The 21,630-nt window shown below is 37.0% G+C and overlaps 1 protein-coding gene and 1 pseudogene across 2 annotated transcripts in view; one reads left to right on the plus strand and one right to left on the minus strand.

Moving 5' to 3' along the window:
• Glcci1 (glucocorticoid induced 1) overlaps nt 1-21,421 on the plus strand; it is a 72,346-nt gene extending 50,925 nt beyond the window's left edge. Inside the window, exons 5-8 of one of the 2 annotated variants that reach the window (XM_021190063.2) lie at nt 2,122-2,274; nt 5,180-5,390; nt 15,414-15,534; nt 16,755-21,421. In XM_021190063.2, the coding sequence (XP_021045722.1) occupies nt 2,122-2,274; nt 5,180-5,390; nt 15,414-15,534; nt 16,755-17,100 (831 nt within the window). In that variant the 3' untranslated portion in view covers nt 17,101-21,421. The remainder of the gene's footprint in view (nt 1-2,121; nt 2,275-5,179; nt 5,391-15,413; nt 15,535-16,754) is intronic. The other variant, XM_021190062.2, reaches the window with a different exon arrangement.
• On the minus strand, nt 19,596-20,860 carry LOC110316224 (annotated as a pseudogene).
• Nucleotides 21,422-21,630: the final 209 nt, after the last annotated feature.

Genomic DNA, 21,630 nt, shown 5'->3' on the forward strand with positions numbered 1-21,630 from the left:
GTCATCAGGTAGTACTATGTCCAGTATTACTTGATATAGTAGCCTGAGCTGGCATTTGGGTTCTCTTAGGGTCTTTATGATGTCTGCCCAGGATCTTCTGGCTTTCATAGTTTCTGGTGAGAAGTCTGTTGTCATTCTGATAGGTCTGCCTTTACATGTTACTTGACCTTTTCCCATTACTGTTTTTAATATTCTTTCTTTGTTTATTTGGTGTTTTGATTATTATATGATGGGAGGAATTTCTTTTCTGATCCAATCTACTTGGTGTTCTGTAGGCTTCTTATATGTTCATGAGCATCTTTCTTTAGGTTAGGGAAATTTTCTATAATTTTGTTGATGATATTTACTGGCCCTTTAAGTTGGGAATCTTCACTCTTTTCTATACCTATTATCCTTAGGTTTGTCTTCTCATTGTGTCCTGGATTTCCTAGATGTTTTTAGTTAGGATCTTTTTGCATTTTTCATTTTTCTTTGATTGTTGTATCAATATTTTATATAGTTTCTCTGTGCCTGAGATTCTCTCTTCCATTTCTTGTATTCTGTTGCATCTATGGCTCCTGGTCTCTTTCCTAGGTTTTCTATCTCCAGAGTTCTCTCCCTTTGTGAATTCTTTATTGTTTCTACTTCCATTTTTAGATCCTGGATGGGTTTGTTCAGTTTCTTCACCTGTTTGGATGTGTTTGACTGTAATTCTTTAAGAGATTTTTGTGTTTCCTCTGTAAGGGCTTCTACCTGTTTACCTGTAATCTGTAATTCTTTAAGGGAGTTAATTTATGTACTTCTTAAAGTCCTCCATCATCATCATGAGAAGTGACTTTAGATCCATATCTTGCTTTTCTGGTGTGATGGTGTATCTGGGACTTAGTATGGTGGGAGAATTGGGTTCTGATGATGCCAAGTAACCTTGGTTTCTGTTACTTATGTTCTTGCCTCCTGCCATCTCATTACCTCTAGTGCTATTTGCCCTTGCTATACCTGACTGGTGCCTGACCTTCCTGTTCTCATGGTTGTGTCAGAACTCAGAGTCTAGCTGTCTCTGTGATCTTGTGATTCTGGGATCCTGTGTGTGTCAGAGTTCTTGAGAATCCATCTGCCTCTGGGACCCTGAGATCCTGGTGTGACCAAGTTCCTTGGATCCTCAGATCCTGTGATTCTGTGATCCTGGGTGTGCTAGAGTGCCCAGTAGTGGAGTTTCCTCTGGGGGCTGTGAGACTGGCTGAGGAGTTTGCACTCAAGAGAAACTGGCGCAGACTGGAAGGAACTTGGGCCACTGGTCAGGTGGGGTTCTTGTGTCTCTGGTTTCTGCTGGTCCCATTTACTCCTGGTGGTGTTGGAATAGGTGTTGTGTCCTCCTCACCTGGATCCTACGATCCTGGGCCTGTTAGAGCACCTGGGAGTGGAGCTTCCTCTAGATGTTGTGGGACTGGCTGTGGAGTTTGCACCCAAGGGTTTTGGTAACTTTAATAGTAGTTGTGAGAATTAGCTAATTTTTGAAAAATCCTGCAGAATATATTTGAAAACAACCTAAAGTTACTAAGTTACTTAAGTTACTAAGTTGAATTTAACATAGTATTGTTTTTATATTGCTTAATAATTCCGTTATGGTCCTAACAGTTGACAAAATGGAAACATAAGTACTAACATGTAAATATCATGGTATTTCCCCAGGACTGCAGTTGAGTCACATGATAAATTATACAATTTTAATTATACTTTTCCTATAAACAAAAAAAGAGACATTAAAAATTGCTGAAAATATTATCTATTGTTCTGATCAAATGCATACATTATATAGTTATACCTTTGCACTTAGAGATTTTGAAAGACAGTTTTGATTTCATGTTTTTTAACTTCCTTTGTTATTTAAATTTCTGTATATGTATTTAAAAATTTACAATACTTGAAGTATCAGAAATAACTGTTAAATGAGTTTATATTTTAAGGAATTTTGATTGCATCTTATTTTTATGGCAAGGGCATGCAAAGGAGCCTTATATATGCTAAACAATGTCTGTCACTGGGCTAGATCCCTAGCTATTCAATTTTTAAGATGTATCATGCTCCAATTCATTGTTCTTTGACAGTAAATAATTTGACTCCATTCTGTCTTCTGCCTCAAAGGCTATTGGATCAAGATCAGTCCCTATGCCTCTGTCAAACGTATCAGTGCCAAAATCATCTGTTTCCCGTGTACCCTGCAATGTAGAAGGAATAAGTCCTGAACTGGAAAAGGTATTCATTAAAGAAAACAATGGGAAGGAAGAAGTGTCCAAGGTAAGTTTACATTTTTCTTTAATGTTACAGTGTTTCTCAAAAGCACTTTGGGGGAGTGAGAACAGCTTTACAGAAATACTATATGGGTCTTTATCCTTGTTAGTCATCTCTTATTTTGCTAATGTATTTTGCTATAGGCCACCATTGATTTAATCTGTGGGTTTATGAATATTTCTGTTCTAGACATTTCAAGTAAATAGCATCATATAGCAAATGGCCTTTGGTAATTGCTGTTTTCACTTAGCATAGCACGTCTAAGATTCATCTAGGTTGTAGCACATATCAGTATTTTCTACTTTGGTCTATGCTTCCATAAACATTTGTACAAGTTTTCTTTCTTTTTTGTTTTTGTTTTTGTTTTTGTTTTGTTTTGTTTTTTTGAGACAGGGTTTCTCTGTATAGCCCTGACTGCCCTGGAATTCACTTTGTAAACCAGGCTGGCCTCAGACTCAGAAATCTGCCTGCCTCTGCCTCCAGAGTGCTGGGATTAAAGGTGTGTGCCACCTTGACTGGCTACAAATTTTCTTATGCATATGTTTTTTTCATTTTGTATATGGACATAGGACTAGAATGGGCAGTAGTATAGGACTCTAACTCTGTGTTTAGATGTGAAGGAACTGTCAGGCTGTTTGCAAAGCATTTGTACTATTTTACATTCCTACCAGTAATATAAGATAGTTAGATTTCTCTACATTTTCTCTAAATGTTTCACTAATCTTTCTTGGTGAACCTCTAGTGGGAGCAAAGTGGCACTTTCATCATAATGTTGCCTTGCATTCCTAGCAGCTAGTGGTACTAAACATCTTTTCATAAGTTATTGATAATTTGTGTGTCTTCATTAGGGGGATTTTTATTTCTATCTCTTCTATTTTAAATTAGACTGTCTTTTTTTTTATTACTGAGATATAAATGTTCTTTGCCAAGTTCTTTATTTTATAGATATAAATTCTCTATCAAATACCTCATTATGAGAGTTGTGTTTCCATTTTCTTGATGATTTATTTGAAAAACAACATTTTTGATGAAGTCTGGCTTATAGCTTATTATTTTCTGTGTATATTCCTTAATCCATGGTCCCATGATTTGCTCTTGCATTATTTGTCTGTGAGTTTTACAGTTTTGTCCCTCTCTTATTGTCTTAGTTAGGGTTTCTATTGCTGCAACAAAACATCATGGCCAAAAGGGAAGTTGAGGAGGAAAGGTTTTGTCTTACACTTCCGTATTGCTGTTTATCATCAAATGAAGTCAGGACAAGAACCCGAGACAGGAGCTGATGTAGAGGACATGGAGGGTACTGCTTTCTAACTTGATCTCCATGATGGCTTGTCCAACCTGCTTTCTTATAAAAACTGGGACCACCATCTTAGGAAAGGCATTACCCATAGTTAGCTGGGCCCTCCCCCATCAATAACTAACTGAGATAATGGCTTATAGCCAGATCTTATGAAATCAGTTTCTCAATTGAGATTTCCTCCTTTCAGCTAACTCTAGAGTGTATATCAAGTTGACATAAGACTAACTGGCACACTTACATATAAGTCTTTGATCCTTTTTGAATCTTCTAGATTTTAGTATTTATAGATCAGCAGATATAAGCAATATTCATAGGTTCTTCTGTACTTACACTAGCCTATGTAGTGAGTCTCTATATGAATTACTATACCTTAAAATTTTCCTATCACAGAGTTAGATTGTTTTCCATCTTTGTCATAGTCAGCGCTTTATAAAACATTGCATACTTCTGCAAACAGGCTACTAGTAGTGAAATTACTTTATCAAGGCATTTTCGTATTTTAAGTTTTGATATATCCATCTTCCCAGAACATTGTGTTATTTTAATCTTTATCATATATTACATTATTTTATAGATATAATGCTGTAAAGGAATCTACTGGAATGAAGATTGTTAACACATCTTAGTTGTTTGCTGTTAAAATGTTTGCTTTAGAATAGTAATAAAAGGAAATAAATGATCTTATATTTGAAAGATTATCACTCACAAATTTACCTATTTACTAAAAACATTAAGGCAAAACTTTTTACTACAATATAAAACATTTCTTGAAAATGAATTGTATCTTAATTTGTAAGGATACACATTTCAGAATTATTCTAGAATTATCTACAAACTTATAACTTAAAACATTGAATTTTTTAGAAATTTTGTATTTTGGATATTTTCTGCATTTTAAAATAATTTTTAATTGGCACTGTCACCATGAACTCTAAACTGTGGGTTCTTTATTTATAGAAGCAAAATAACATACTGATGAATTTTAGTGAGTCCCCTAGTTCAAAGCCTGTCATTGGGATTGTAGTATCCTGTTTTCTGCTTTTCAACATTAGAACTAAGCAAAATCATCAATAGTCATACTTAGTTATATGGCGGGTTAGCAGTATTGAGATTTGTTATTCTCCACTGAGTACTAGTGAAATTTTATTAGATATTTTAGGTGATTTCAAAGGAAACAAAGTTCTTGGGATCTATTTAGTGAGGAATTAATAAAGTGAAAATTTACACTCCCCAGTGTGAGGTTTTCATTTTACCTTACTTGCATGTGAAAGTGATTTCTCTGAATGTTCAATTTATGCCAGGTGTTTATGTGCTGCTCATGACACTATGTGGAGATGTGTTGTTAAACTTCAGCTGCTCTTAAAGCATATCATTGGAGCTGCCTGGGAGCCCTGTCTTTTTTAAGGGAACCAATTTGAAGCAAAATTTAACCTCAATAAAGGCAACATGCCCAGAAGTTACTCTAAGATAAAAATGTTGTATTTATTCACTGAGGAATAACTTATGGTGGTACCACTGGTAAAATATAAAATCTGATGATATGCCTCATGCTTTGTGATAAATAGGATGTACTTTCTATCACCCACATGTTTACCAGTGTTCCTCTTGCAGCCTTTGGATATACCAGATGGTCGAAGAGCTCCACTCCCTGCTCACTACAGGAGCAGTAGTACTCGAAGCATAGATACCCAGACACCTTCTGTCCAAGAGCGCAGCAGTAGCTGTAGCAGCCACTCCCCTTGTGTGTCCCCATTTTGTCCTCCGGAATCCCAGGATGGAAGTCCTTGTTCAACAGAAGATTTGCTCTATGATCGTGATAAAGGTGAGAATGAAATCATCCATTTCTACGGAAGGCTTGCTATTGCTCACTATAGTCTGTGTCTTGGACCATTATCCCACTTTTCCCCTTTGTTGAATGGCGAGAGTGTAAAAAAATGAGTTATTACAGGCTTGTTTGTTCATTGGTTTCTCTTTCCTCTGTAACTCTCAAACATCTTCCATAAATGTGTCAGATAAATACAGTGACTGGTTCTAACAGCTAACAAAAGCTATAAAGTGGATTGGCTACAACTACATGTCAGTATTTTCTTTCCTTTTTTTTTCAGAGTTGATGATGGTTATAATACAGTTTATATTTCTTATGTCTAAAGGTAGAGTTTATATTGAGTGATTTTGGAGGAATATTTTCTAAGAGTATCTTGAGAATGAGTGTTGTGGTGTGAAGGTGCACATGTTGCATGTATGGATATGTGAAGACTAAAGTAAGACATAGATGCCTTCTTCTATTTTTCATTGCCTTAAGACAAGGTCTCTTACTGAAGCAAAAGCATGCTTTTTGCATGAGAATGACTGGCCAGTGAGCTCTCAGGATTTGCCTGCCTCTGTACCTGCCAGTCTGGGGCTTACAGGAACATGCAGTCCTGCCCAGTTAAGATGTGGGTAGTGGAATGTGCTGGGACCAGAGCCTAGCATAGTTGTCATCAGTGAGACTTTATCCAGCAACTGATAGGAAAAGATGCAGGTCCCCACAATTAAATGTTAGGTGGAGTTCAAGGAGTCCTGTGGAAGAGGAGGTGATCAAGGAGCCCCTATGGTTTGACCTTTGCATATGTGCTATGGTTGTGTAGCTTCGTGTTCTTGGTGTGGGATTCGTAACAGTGGGAACAGGGGGCTATCTCTGACTCTTTTGCCTGTCTTTGGGATCCCTTTCCTGTTATTGAGTTGCCTCGTCCAGCCTTGATGTTATGGTATGTGTCTGGTTTTATTGTAGTTTGTTACATGTATGGCTGATATCCCCGGAAGGCATGCTCTTTGAGGGAAGGGGGGGGTGTCGATCTAGGGGGAGGGGAAGGTCAGAGGAGAGATGGGTGGGAGTAGTGGAAGGAAGGGAAACAGTCAGAATGTAATATATGAGAGAAGAATACATTTAAAAAGAAAAAATGTGGGTGATGGAGACTTGAACATGGGTTTCCAGACTTAATTGGATAGCAGGTTTTTTTACCCATTGAGCCATCTCTCCAGGCTTTCTGTTTTTTTTTATTTGAAATGGTTTCTCATGGAAGCTAGAATTCATCATTTTGGTTAGATTAGATGCCCAGGGAGCCTCTAGAATCCACCTGTCCTTACTTACCAGCCCCAGGTTTCAGATGCACACCACCATGCCCATCACTGCATAGGTCCTCATGCAACAAGCACTTTATGCGTTTTTTTCAAGATAAGATTACTCACTAAACCTGGAGCTCACCAGCTCAGCTAAGCCAACTGACCATCGAGCTCCAGGGTTATAGACATACACTGATCTCTGGCCCCCTGACTGTATTTTTAAGTAACTAGAGAAATTTCAGAGTGTACCTACAGAATATCACCTTAAGGCTTATAGATAGATTCTTGCTAACTGTTGGAAAACTGATATTTTCACTGCCTATCAGGTCCAGATAGTTTTTCTGTGCTCCTGCTGTCTTCAGGTTAAGTGTTGAACACCAAAGACCTAGCTGCAGGTGTACCAGTTGCTCACTTTCCATGTTCCTTGACTACTTTCAAAGGAACTGAAATTATTTTTTAGATAGAAGCCATTAATAACAAAATTTTTTAAATATCTTACTCAGTTTTTTTGCACTGTTCTCTAGAATTTATTTTGTGGTATTGTAATATATAAAATATGTGGATCCTAAGTGTTCTACCTGAAGTTTTATATTTGTAGGTATCCATGAAGGGAGGCTCAAGGTACAGGTATAAAACAAGTTTGCTATCTTAGAAGGTGCTCTCAGTCTCCCCAGGTGGCATCCTTCCCCCTGGATGTAACCACAGTTCTGTCTTCCTATAGCACAGTTTAGTTTTTACCTGTTAAAGGAATTTCACAGAAACAAAATGATGTTGGTATATTCTATATGCTTTTATATCTGGGCTATTCTACATATTTCTTAAGAAAAGGTAAATGAAAGCGATTTTGGACTTTGTCATCTTATTTTATATCTTTAAGTAGCTCTCCCTTTGATCCTTTCCTTATTGCCGGGCTTGTGAACACATTCCACTAAGTATATTAGAGATATCTTTACACATCTCTCCTTTGCTTAGAGTATCAAACCGAAAACTTGACATTTCACTAAGAAGTTGTACTACAGGACTGGTCATGGGGCACACACCTTCAATCCTAATACTTTGGGAGATAGAGACAAGCAGAGCTTGGTTGACATAGTAAGTTCTATGCCAGGTAGGGCTACACAGTGATACCCTGTCACAAAACAAAACAAAAATAACAGGAAAAAAATTGTACTAGAGCAGTTGGAGGTTGGGGACATGAAGTTGGGGGTGGGTGGGAGGATCTAGAAGGATTTGAGGGAGGGGAAAAAGTATAATTAAAATGTATCATATAAAACAATACAAAAAATTACCGTAAAATCAGTCTCAAATTATGGAGTTTGAGCTGCTGAAGCAAGCCTGGGGCTCAGACCTATAACCCTACTACTGTGGAGGCTGGAGCAGAGGATTGTTGAGTGCAAGGGTGGCAAGAACTGAATAGTGAAATAGGCCATATCAGCTTCGGCTACAGGCGAGATTCTGTGTGAGAGAAGGGGAGAGGCAGTGAAGATCTGAGGAACACTCACATGGTTTTCCCACATTCTATAAGGAAGTCTCATTAGTTTCTTAAAATTCCTACTATGTTTAGCTTAGAGACATAGTTTTGTAATTATAATTAAGTAGACAATATTTTTCCTTGGAAAACTGGCCTACATGTAAATTACAGTTCTCAAGAAAAACACGTATCATTATAAAGAGAACATTAAAATGGTGTTTTTAAATGTGTATGTGCATATATACATACACATGTATTTTTAAGGGCTGGATACAGAGGCCTGTCCTTTTGAACTAAGTTTTTTTTTCTTCTGGTTTACTTAACTATTTGGTAGCATTTGCTACAAATCAGGTTCTGTACTAGAAAGTAGACAGAGATAAATAAAATGTCCTTTTTCTTAAGGAAGTTGTAACCTTAGTAATAAGAATGTAAAGGTAATATGCTCTTATAAATATTTAGTATTTTAAACAATATTTTGAATACTAAATGGAAAAAAGAAAGTGGGTTATCAGGTTAGGGAGCTTGTATATTGTGTATCAACTATAGAATCGTCTTTGGCCTGCGGCTTCTCTTTCAAAATCTACATTTTGGAGTGGTTTGTATTTTTTAATATTAATTTTGCCTTATAATTTATGTTTCTGTACTAAACTTTGGCTCTTTTTATATTCAGTTAAGAAAAAAATGTGAAAGCTGTCTAATTCTTGCTGGTTTTTCATCACCTGTGGAGATAGAACTGTGATTTTTCTAGTCAGCTAAGATCTCCTTGGAGTAACTTCACGTTCTGTAGTTGCTCTATGACATTTCTTTGGTAAAATACTTAGGCCATTCTTATAAGGAAGAGAGAGAATCAGCTGCAGTGAATATATATGTTCTACTGAAAGGGGGCTGGTGAGCTAGTTATTCATAGTATTCATCTGTTACATATTTATCCTTTTTCTGTCTTTGCTAGTATTGTCTCTGCCTATTTATAATATCTGTTCCTTATGAATCATGTATAAATTTCAATTAAAGAATTTTAGTTAATAGTGGTGTTAGGGGTTGGGTTTTTTTTGGTTTGGTTTGATTTTTGGTTTGTTTGTTTGTTTGTTTGTTTGTTTTGACTGTATCAGTTACAATGCCAGAACAAAAACACTTTGTTCAGAAAAGACCAGTTGTTGGAGAACCTGTTTGATGGAGATTTTTCATTTTTAGTTAGTTTGTTTGTTTGGGTTGGGTGGGGGGGTTCTGTTATTTTCTTAAGGTTTTTCTGGTAACCTAAAGACTTAAAGCAGCCTGGTCCCATGTGTTACACTGCTAGGCTAGCTTTAACCTAATAGAGAAATAACACCTAAATCTCATTTAAAGAACTCCAGTTCAGGATAAGCGCTCTCATCTTGACAGTTCTTACATTAACACTGTCAAAAATATGCCCCAAGAGTTGGCCTAAGTCCTTCTACATCATCATGTCTAAATGCCAGGGGGAAAAACACACACACACACACACACACACACACACACACATATATATAATAGATGGCAGCATCAAAATATTCGCTCTTTTAGCTGCTCTGTCAGTGTTCCTTGATGGTAGCCAAGCTAGTGCCGGGCAAGCCGTAAGACCTGGACGTAAGCTGTTGCTTGCCAAGGGCCCTGGGCACATGTTACTGAGGCAGTTGTTAGGAAACTCTGCAATGCTGCAGGGTACTGTAGAAACATTGGGTGTTATAATTATGAAGTAAATGGAACCATTTTGTTCAGGCCAACTACTAAAAGTTATATTCTAAGAATCCATAAATTGATTACTTGTGGTTTAAGCTATATTTTCTTGACGGAAATATGCTATGTGGATGGAATTTCCTATGCTAGGGTTTATATACCAATTTAACTTATACTGTGACTCATAAATATTAGTATTACTAAACTTTGGGTTTTAAGCATGATCAATTCTTGGTCCCCAGAAAGCAAATAAAAAGTATTTAGCTTGTCTTTTTAGGGTCTAAAGCCTGTTTGGACATTTTTTAGTTTGTGTTTCTTATTTCTTATTTTAACCATATTATACTTTAAGCATAAGCTGATATTTGTGACTTTTTAAATTTTTGTGATTTATATTAAGAAAACATATGTTTTAACTACCTTATCTTGAAAATATCTGTTTTTCAACATGAATCCATTTATAAAAAACTTTTTTATGGTTTTAGAGTAACTTTTTTTTTTTTTACCTTTTTTTGATTTTCTTTGTGTATGTCACACACCCCAGCCCCACACATCTCCCTGTCCCTTCTTATTCTCCCCTTTCCCTTGCAACTTCCCCCCCAAATAAACACAAACAAACATGAAACAACAACAAATATCTTATAGAAACTCTTTCATCCTGGAGGCTGTAGTGTGTCCCAGTGTGTCCCGCAGTCTATCCCTCTGTCCACACATCTTCACTTACAAATGTTCACTGCAGTGTCTTTTGTCTGTTTCAAGATCTCTGGCTTCTGTGACACCATCAGCACTAGATCTTACTGGGACTCCTTAGAGGAATTTTTTAATGGTAAAACTACAGATGAAAACACTGTTCATACAAAGGACTTTGTATCACATGTTAAAACTGCCCTGTTGTGTTAGAACTTCTTCACTTGATCTTAGCCAAAAGACCGAGAAGCGATAGAACTTCTTAATAGTAGAACTACAGATTGAAAATATTCCAGCAAACGAGTTTATATAACATGTTAAAACTGCCCCAATTGTAGATTTATCTCACTAAGATCATTACCCATTTATCTTTTTGCAAGACAACACATTTCCAGTATCTGGAAGTATATAATAAGAATCTAGGAAATGCAATATTCTTATCATTCTATAATTTTTACAGTTGTACCATACCAATAGCAGATAATGGGACAGGTCTATGTAATGTTATATTATTCATAATTCAAAGTACTTAATATAAGTCATATGTGTTATAGCTCAATCTAGAATATAGGCAAAAAGATTTGAATAGTCCCACCTAAGTACCTGATCCGCTGTCACCTGCTTACTGACTTGTAAGTTTCAGCAACAGTCAGCAATCTAACAGTTCATTGGCTTCTCCTCAGCAAATTCAATCGTGCCTGGCAGGTATGGTGCTAAGTAGAGATTTTTAAAAGTATTCTCACAAGAACTTTCTTTATAGTATGTTCATGTTTAGAGGTTATGTCTTTATTACTGTTTTGAAAATACTGGTGTCATTTTTTAAGTTATTCTATTATGTGTTGTGCATTTTTAATGTTTATGAAGAGTGTGATTCTCTTAATGAATATAAAGGTAGCCAGATGTAGGCATAGGTGCTTTTTTGGTTTTTCGAGACAGGGTTTCTCTGTGTAGCCTTGACTGTCCTGGAACTCACTCTGTAGACCAGGCTGGCCTCGAACTCAGAAATTCGCCTGCCTCTGCCTCCCGAGTGCTGGGATTAAAGGCGTGCACCACCATGCCCGGCCGGCATAGGTACTTTTGATGAAGGAGTTGGGGAGCCACAGAGTTTTCATTTCTTGGTGAAATTAAAGAAAAGAGAATAGCTTTACCAAGACATGTGTCATCTTTCCTTACAATTACTCCTGTTGACAGTTGCTATATTTTGATCATGTACCAATTTTGATCAAAGAAGCATTTCTGTTTAGGTATTTAGTCAGTCATAATTTTAACCTAATTTGTAGGCTAACTTAGGCTTTTTATTATATTAATATTTTATTTCAATGTTTTTGTTCAAATCCATTTTCCTAGTGAACTATTACCTACTTAGGAATGAATAAATATATTCTTATTTCTTGGTTGGTTACTGCTGTATATATCCTCAAAATAATTTTTTTCAAAGTAGTCTGAAGATTCTTAATGGTTTAGACATTGGTTAAAATTTCAAGACATTAGACCTCTCAATCTAGCCTTCACGGTCAATAGCTAGCATCGCAGAGTTGATGCTAGACAGCTTCATTCCTAGAGAATCTGATATTCCAAAGATCATTGGTGCCATGGAAATGATTCAGTCTATAAAGTACTTGCCATGCAAACATGAAGTCCTGACTTTGATCCCCAGAAGTCAGGTCAAAACAACCTAGCACAGTTTTTGTGCTTGTAATCTTAGCACTGGATAGGTAAAGACGTGTAGGTCCTTGAGCATCACTGCCCAGCCAGCCAGGCTTGCTCCACACACAACCTCCGATTTTCCTCCGGCTTCCTTTGACACATGCACACAGATGCACCTGTACACGAGCACATGTGTGTGGGGAAACACCCCCCCCACACACACACACACAAATAACCCTGCTTTCTTGGAAGAAGTAGGATATTATTTATGTAACAATAGCATCAGTGTGTGTCAGTCTATTTAAAACTTGCGTCTGCTGGAGAGTGTGGACTAGTCAATTTTTGAATGGTGTACTTGTTTAAAATTTGCAGATTAGAGGTTTGTCATTGTTGATATTCTCAAATTTTCTGTGGTTTAGGCACTTCTTAGTCCTTTTACATTATATTTTAAAACAGCTGTGTCTCATTAGTCATTCCTGTTTTATGGCTCAAAAGCCATGTAACATGTAAGTAGGCACAAGTAAAAGTCAGGTAGTCTGATTGCAAATCAGAATTCTTAATTCTCCTAACTCTCATTTCTCAAATTTGCCTGTATTCCATATGCAATTAGATTTTTCAAAAGGAAAAAATAAAAAAGCCAGGCTCTTTTGAGAGATGAGATTCGAACTTAGGAATTTAAATGCTTCTAATGAATCTTGTAAACTAGGGTTATAAATCACTGCTTGGGCTAGGCATGGAGCTCAGGGGTAGAATAGTTATCTAACGTGTATGGCCCTACGTTCAAGTCCCAGCATCTCACAAAACAAAAGAAAGACATGATAAGTTATTGTTTCCTGGAAAGTAAGTTTATTTGATAATCTAATAGGAATAAAATGTATGTAATGACTTAGGGCTATAATAGAACCATAATAAAGATTTTCTGTACCTGATTCTATGACTTAGCAGTCGTATGTATGAATTACTTTTATACTGGGACTGTGAATCATAGAATGTAGTATATGAGATACTGAGTCATTTCTGAAAGATAAACATACACATGGTTTAATGAATACTTTTTCTGTATAAAATTCCAAGTTTTAGTAATTTAAAATTTTCCAAGCTTTAATTTGTTTGAAAATATTTGGGAAATTACTTATATTTGGTGTTAGTATTGTGCATGCATAAGTATGATCTATAATAATAAGTAATTAAGTTGTATGCTAACTTGATAGAAATAGGTCAGATTTACCAAATATATGTTTATAGTTATTTTATACTGTCTTTTTAGGTCATCAAATATTAAATGTAAATACTCATATATAGCCAAATGATTTTTTTTTAAAGATTTAAGGTATTGAACATACTTATGTTTGTTTATGAATGTTTAAGTGGATCAATTAAAAAAAAACACACTACCTCTGAAATTATAAGAATAAAACTTTAAGATAAAAATTTATTTTAAAATACTATCAGAAAAAAATATATCCATTTTCAAGTTATTTAGCTTATGGCTAGTTTTAATTTGGGGAGAGTCCTTTGAAATTATAATAAAAGTGTAAAGAGCAACTGTAATTAGCTTGGTGATGCAGTTGAGGCCAGTGTGACATTTCTTGCATAGTAATAGTGTGACTGCTTGATTACTATGTAGTCACATCCCAATTGATAGCATGAAAGTCTTGTTAAAGGTATCAAACTCCGTTTACTGGTGGACTATGCTGTGCTCATCGGTAATCTCCATAAGGTATCCCAGGCCTTCTCACCCATTTGTTAGAAAAGTAAGGTTGAGGTTGAGAGGGGAGCTCCAGGTCTCACTCACAACCGCTTAGAAGTTGAGCGGTCCCCTAACAGTTTAACTTTACTCAGAGACAGCACTAAACTTGGGCTCTTGAGTGCACTGCATCAACCCAGGCAAGAGATCTTCTTCTCCTCCTTCCTTCTGTGTGTAAGAAATAGGTAAATGTTGAGTCTAAGAGAATCATTAAATCTGAATAAATCTATAAATAATATAGAATGAATCATCAAATCTATAAAAAACAACCTCATTTTGTTATTTAATTCATTCCAAGAGGTTACTCTATACATATTCTGTAATGATATGTCTAATAGTGATAAACTATATGCTTTTGTAGCTTGTCTAGTAGTGTGTGATTTCCCAGCCAGGGAGGCAGCCCCTTTCAAATGTATGCGTAAATCTGCATATCTAAGCCTAACATTCTAAATACGCACAAAATAAAGTGTTAGAGTGCATACTTTCTAAGCATGTGTTATGTACCTCATGATGATAAAAATGTTCACATTACTCAGTTTCTGAATGCTGGACTATTTTCCGTATCCTAAAATAAAGCAAGTCACCAAAATTGTAATGTAATTTGTTGTTAATAGCATTTTTCAAAATTCATGGAAATGATACATCGCAATAGATCATGTATGTGGTATTTTAGTAGTGAGCATTGGTTTGAATTAAGTCAGAACTTAGGTAAATGGGACTATTATGCAGATCTGTTTACAATTTGGCATCTTTCAAAGATAATGATGCATCTTAGTGGACTTGGATTTCCAAACATTTTTGCCAGATAGGAAAAGGACAAGTTGCACATAGGTTTTATAGCTTTTTATGAATAGACCATTTTGTTTTAGGTCAAAAATATGAGGAAAACATATTTGGGAACGATGTTTCTGGATTTTTCATGTCATTAGTGCCTAAAATGCAAGCTATGATGAAACCTCTGTGCATTCTAAAGGCAAAAATCTGGGCAAATTATGCTTTTTAAGATTATTATGGATAAATGGAAGACATGTTGCAAACTTGGTTTTCCCTGTATGGTTATTATTCCTGGTGTTTTAAAAGTATTATTTATTAGGAGCTTTTGTAATAAAAATTATTCATATGCAAAAATACACAATTAGATTGGTTAGACAGGTGAGAGATCATGTAGAGAGCCCCTCCCTTATTATAATCTTGTAATTCTTCTGTATGATTAATGCATATTACTGCATACATTTACATTTTTTTCGGATTACAACTGTGATTTTCTCAAAATGCAGTTTTCTGGGCTAAAATGTCATCCTTTTATAGTCTGTGGTATAGCAGATTACTGTTGAATTTAAGTTTTTGTTTAAAAAAAAAGGACTACACAAGGCTTTTAGAAATACCCTTGCAATGATAAGAGGCTGACTTTGTGGTGAACAAAAAGGTCTGTTTGGAAATCAAGTTTAATTTAACAGCACTTTCAACTCCTAGTTAATGTAACTGCTTTAAATTTACAGACAGTGGGAGTAGCTCACCGTTACCCAAGTATGCTTCATCTCCCAAACCAAACAACAGCTACATGTTCAAACGGGAACCCCCAGAGGGATGTGAGCGAGTGAAGGTCTTTGAGGAAATGGCGTAAGTAATGTCTTCTCTGTCGGCTGGGATCTGAAACGTTTTACTGAGATGTTGATTACAGAAGAATCAACTCCTCTGTCCAGCTGATACTTGTTCCAAAAACAAGTTTGGAAAAGAGAATTGAATAGACAGAAGGTCCGACAGTGAGGACAAGAGGGCTGCTAGAAACACCTGAGCCAGGACTGCAAACTGAGACATCACCCTGCGGTCGGCCAGCCGAACTGTCGCGCTGGCTCTCTCTCTCCTCTGCCCCTCCTTCTCCTTCCCTTCTCTTTGCATTCTCCCTGTTTTTCTCTCTCCTTTTACTTTCTGTTTTGAAAAACTCCACTTTTAATCTTTAAGATTGTTCTTTCAAAAACTTAGTTGAGCTGACTGACAAATACATTTAGGAACAAGACTAGTGACCACATGCAAGTTACAGATGGTCTGTGAGTCTGCAGGTCAAAGGCAAGGTAGCTCCCTTCTCTGTAGGCATATCTAGCATGTTTATTCATGGATTCACCTTGGCTGGCCTTTTTATTGTAAATTTTCAATGTGGGCAGGTTAGAAATTAAATTAGGAAAAGAGGTTCATGCTATAAATCTTAGATATCTAGAATCACTCAGACGATGATTATGTGGCTCTTGGTGTAACTCATTCGTTCCTTTGTCCCTGTGGGTACTAAATACAGACTGCTTCTCTTGCATCCCAGAAAGGAACAGAGCGTGTACCAGTTAGTTGTTGTTTTAGTTTGGAGAGTGGGTGTTGTGGGAATACAGACTCTATTCTTTTGCCTGATTGAGAGACCACAGAAAAAACAGTTTTTCCCCATCTCTACTGATAGACGTATATCTAAAGATGCAGAAAAAGTTGAAAGGGCTTAAAATCAAATAAATGATAAGTAACATCTCTATACTTACTAGTAATGCTCATCCTAAATGAAAAGAAATTCTACTCAAGTACAGTGTAGAATTTCTTTTATATTCCTCAATGATTGGAAGCAAACCAAAGATCTCTAAAAAATTTGCCTGGCCCCTTTGAAAATTGTGTTTTTCCTTAAATGTCATTTCAGTGCCCTGTATGTGATAGTCTATCAGCTGACCTGTGCTATGGAAGATGTTTTTCCTTTGTGTGCACATAACTCATCCCTGTCATTCATATGTAGCTGTTTTATAAAACTCCAAGTTTTTCACAAAGTACATTATAGTGATCAGAAAACTAATTCTGTTTTATGGTTTTAGGTCTCGTCAGCCTATCTCGGCCCCTCTCTTTTCATGTCCTGACAAAAACAAGGTCAATTTCATCCCGACCGGATCAGCTTTCTGTCCTGTAAAACTTCTAGGCCCTCTCTTACCTGCTTCTGACCTGATGCTAAAGAACTCTCCTAATTCTGGCCAGAGCTCAGCTCTGGCAACACTGACCGTAGAGCAGCTCTCCTCCCGGGTTTCCTTCACATCTCTCTCTGATGACACCAGCACAGCCGACTCCCTGGAGCCCTCTGTCCAGCAGCCATCTCAGCAGCAGCAGCTCCTACAGGATTTGCAGGTGGAGGAACACGTCTCCACTCAGAACTATGTGATGATCTAAAGCAGAGGGGGAGCTGGTCTCCACCCATGTTCCATGGATTGGGAATGAGATCTCAGACATCTATCTGCATGGAGTGACAAACTTTCCCAACATCACCAACAGCAAAATACTTAGCATCATAAAATAGCTATTAACACTGATCTTGGCAGGGACCGACTTCTATTCAGCAGTTTTTGTGGAAAGCAGTAATGCTTGCAAAAATGTGTGTGTCATTCAGCATTTAAGTGGAGACTATGCATTTCATAGTATGTCTGACAGATTAGTACTGTGTCCTGTGTTTTGTTCCAAAATTTTCAGTATGAATAAGCTCTATTTCAAAAAGTTGCCTGTCTAAGTAGAAAATGTCTTGCTGTGTTTTGTCCTATGGAAAATACTGTACTTCAGGATTATGTTTACAATTGATCCAGGTGTTTGTTTCTAACTTCTATAGTACATACAATGCAAAAAAAAAAAAAAATGGCCACAACAGTTGCACAGTGCCCACCCTATGGCCTAGCTTCAGGTACTTCAGTTGAAGTCTAAACTCAGGTAACTTGGAATGTATGTCATATTGGGATATTAAATATTTCACAGCTACAAAGCTAAAGAGGGAACATCACTCTTTTGCCTTTCCTTGTTTTATGCATTTCCTTTTCTTCATTCCATTCCACATTAGAATAAGAAGTGCATTCATCCCTAGGAGATGGTAATCCTGGGTATGGGGAACATGAGGAGAACCAGCAAATTTGTGGTGTGTGACATCACTTTGTCATGTGGTTACCAGTAGAACAACTGTTGCATTCACTGTTTCAACATGTGTAAATGTGGCTTTTTTAAAAAAAGAAAGAAAGAAAAAAAAAGTTGTATTGCTCAGTTAATGACTGTTACAATGTTGCAAATAAAGCTTCAATAGTAGACTGTACATAAACATTCCACATTGTGTGTGATGAAATTTAAATGCAGGAATGGCTGGATTTGATTTCAAAGCAAGTGAAATTTTGCAGAAATAAATAAGGATTTTTGTTTATATTGGCCACTGGGGTTATAATTGCTACTATTTTTATCTAAAGACATATTTATGTTTAGCTTCATTTTAGGAAATTTTAATTTGCTGGTTACAAAGTGAGACATTTTGGTTACTGTCTTGCTCAAGTATTTGATAAATGAGTTGTATTCATGTAGAGAGAATGTGTATGTCTCAGAACCAGTGCAGCATAAGCAAGCAGATTTCTTGTTGACTTAGGAGAGCAATAGCTTAAAGCTGTCTCATTTAAGCCTCAGATAACACTATCATGAATAATTTTGTTAAGACGTGGGCTGTGTGGAGTGGAGCAGACCCCAAGTAAATAGCCTTGAACTTGCAGACTTGACAGAAGTTCTCCACAAAGTGTATACAGAGGGCCATAGAGATTGCTGGAGAGCCCAGCTTCAGACTTTGTTTTCTGCAGCACAGCCCGTGCAAAAGTAAAGGGATGCTTTTGTATTGGTATTCCATTGCTTTCAGTTCACTTAGAGCCTAGAGTTCACTCATCTCCACCTAACGTGTGTGGCACAGTGGTTTGGTTGGCTTTTGTTTGTTTTGTTTTTAGAATTAGGGGAACCCGTTACCTACAGTTAATGTTGAGGTTTCCTTAGATCATTCCTCCTGAGGTTTTCTCTGACTCTTCTGAGGAGTCAGCGAGTAGCAGGATGAGCTGATAAAGTGACACCGTGTTAATTTTTACAATATGCTGTGCATGAGTGTGCATACATGTGCACCCCGATGCGTGCGTGTGTATTCTGTGTGTTATTTCGTCACCTCAATCTCTCCTTTCCACCAAAGTTTGCAGTAATACTCTCTCCTGAAGGTGCGTTCTGGCTCATAGTCAGTGTTACAGAGACTGTCATGGAGAAAAGGACTCAGTTGACTTTTGCCATTTTCATAGGGGAACCTTTTAAAACAATCTTTTCAGAAGCAGACACCTTTAACCCTAATAATCTCAGGCCTTGATGAAAATACTATATTTTGTAGATTATGGTTAAAGGAAGAAAATTACTAGTTCTGTAAGATAAATATGAGCTCCATTTAACTTCTTTTTTTTTAAGCCTCTAACAATTTTATTGTAACTAAACAAAATTATGTGTACTTATTTTATTTGGCACGTGAAAACATATATTAACAGATATAAAAAAAACCTCACATTGACAAACATTTAAATGGACAGACTCAAGTTGATAGAATGATACAAATTTGGTAAAGCAAATCTCAGATACTAACACTGAAGCAAATGTTCTCAAGACTCCATGAAAAACACCACAGACCTCCCTTGCCAAAAGTTCAATCAATTTTATCTTAGTATCTAAGATAGATATCCAGTTTGTTTTTCATAAAATAAGTTGATCTTGGCACTTTTATGGACAATTAATTTCTCTATTCACAAAAGGCATCATAATTGTTTTTACTTTCTTAAATTAAAGTTGAAGGGTTTTTTTTTTTTTTTTAAGAAGCCAAGATCTACAGTTGATCTACTAAAAGGTCACGATCTTTGTAAGTTCTTTTTATTACTCTTTTTAGTTCCAGGCAAAGGACCCACTTTATAGCTGGCTTTTAGGATCTTGCCATTCAAACAGTCTTTGTTGTTCTGGAAAGCACACAGACACTTTGTACAATATTCAAATTGACAGCTTTCCCGTTTGCAGACTGCTCACTCTAAATAGTGGTCATATTTTGCAGGGAAATTACAGCAAACACAGGCTTTGAGGCTTTCGTTGTTTTTCAGTGTCTTTGCCACCTCCACGAACTCGTTGTGCCAGCTGTAGGTAGAACCTTTTTGACCATGCTGACTGGAGAACTTGACTTGAACATCTCTTTTGGGAGGTCCCCAGGTCGATGACTTTTGAACAGAAGTTAGTGCAGCTCTGCCCACAACGTATCCTCTAGTTATAGCATGTAGTGACAACATACTGCTTTCGATGACTCTCTGCATGGTTTTGTTGTAGAGCTGGACCGCTCCCTTATTGTTTTCCAGTATCTTCTTCCAAATTCTGCTCACTTTAGACAGATTTATTAAGTCCATGTCGCTGAGCTTCATCAAAATATTAGCCAACAGGTGCATAAATCCCCTCCGGGAGCGCTCAGCCAGGATATCTAGGTGTTCCAGGCCCATTTTCTTGCCAATTGTATTTTGCAGTCTAAAGTTTCCACTGGTGATAACTTCCTTCAGCATTTCTCGATCCACTTTAGAGTTTCGCTTGCCATTCTTTTTTAATGTTGAGCAAACCACTCTTTCAAAATGCAGGACAGGCAGCAGGGTTTTGTTAGGATGCTGGTCTGGGCTCTGCGATGGCAGCTGACCGGCCTGGGAACTGTTTCTGAAATTCTCCAGGATAAGGATGCCATCCTCACAGTCACTTTGTGTGAATGATGCGTAGCTACTGTCCTCATACAGTCTACTGGCCTCTAGCTCTTCTGTTTCGTTTGAACTCTCTAGTATGTTTTGTACTCGTTGATTTTCCTTGTTATCATGATCCACGATTGGTGACTTGACGAAAGACAACCTTTCGTGGTTTCTAACACAGTCCTTACAGGAAGGTTCCAAACACTTGGGACTGTAGGAACCTTCTCTCCCACTGTCCTCAGGCTTCACCACTTCAAGCTCAGAAAGATCAGGGTTGCAATTAAAACACTTCATTGTAACAGAAAGAACAGGGCTTTCTTCTTTACGTCCACAGTCGTCCACGCGCCAAGACGGCAGGGACAGGAGGATGACTGGCACAGATCACTGCAGGTGCGCCGGCTCATGCCAGAAAACTCGGGCTCCAATGCAGGGGAGGTGGCGGCGACCACAGGAAAGAGGTGGCCGGCCCTCCATTTAACTTCTGATATCTGGGTTAGCATTACATGATGTGTTGATCGTATGCTCTGCATTTGTCTAAGATGCAATAGTATCATTATCAATTTCAGAAATATGGACTGAATATGCTTTTTTGGTGATGAAATCTATGTACGATATTTATAGTGATGTGCTTTTATTTTTCTCATGAGAAACTAAATATTGTGTTGTACATTTGTTTTTAGCATATATTAAAGTTTTAAACCAAATGTGTTAAAGCTTATGCTTTGCCATGTAAATCCCCCAGAAGTTGGTGAGCTCAAATGTATCCTACATCCAGCTGTAGAAACTTGTCAGAAATTGTTTAAATTTTGTATATAGGTGACTGTTTAATTTTAGCCACTGCGCTGAACAGTATTCAAGTTATATAATATGGCTTTACACAAGAAATGTGTGGCTTCTGTTTTGTATTTTTTTCAGTATAGAAGTTCCTGTGTCTTATTTAAATAAAGTTATTAGTAAAACTGGAATAGTTTACATGTGTTTTTAAAAGACTGGTTGTTGGCATGTTACCCATTGGAGGTGAATCCTGCATTAGGTAAGGGCAGTATTGGTTGGTGTTCATTGAATTCCTGCCCTGAAGTTCTAGAGCTTTGGGGAGTCTTAATTGGATCAGATTTCTCCACTTTGGTTTCCTCTTGACATTTAATTTGCACACTTTGCATCCCAGGTAACAAGT

This window comes from Mus pahari, chromosome 2 (assembly GCF_900095145.1).
Source record: "Mus pahari chromosome 2, PAHARI_EIJ_v1.1, whole genome shotgun sequence".
Taxonomy (NCBI): domain Eukaryota; kingdom Metazoa; phylum Chordata; class Mammalia; order Rodentia; family Muridae; genus Mus; species Mus pahari.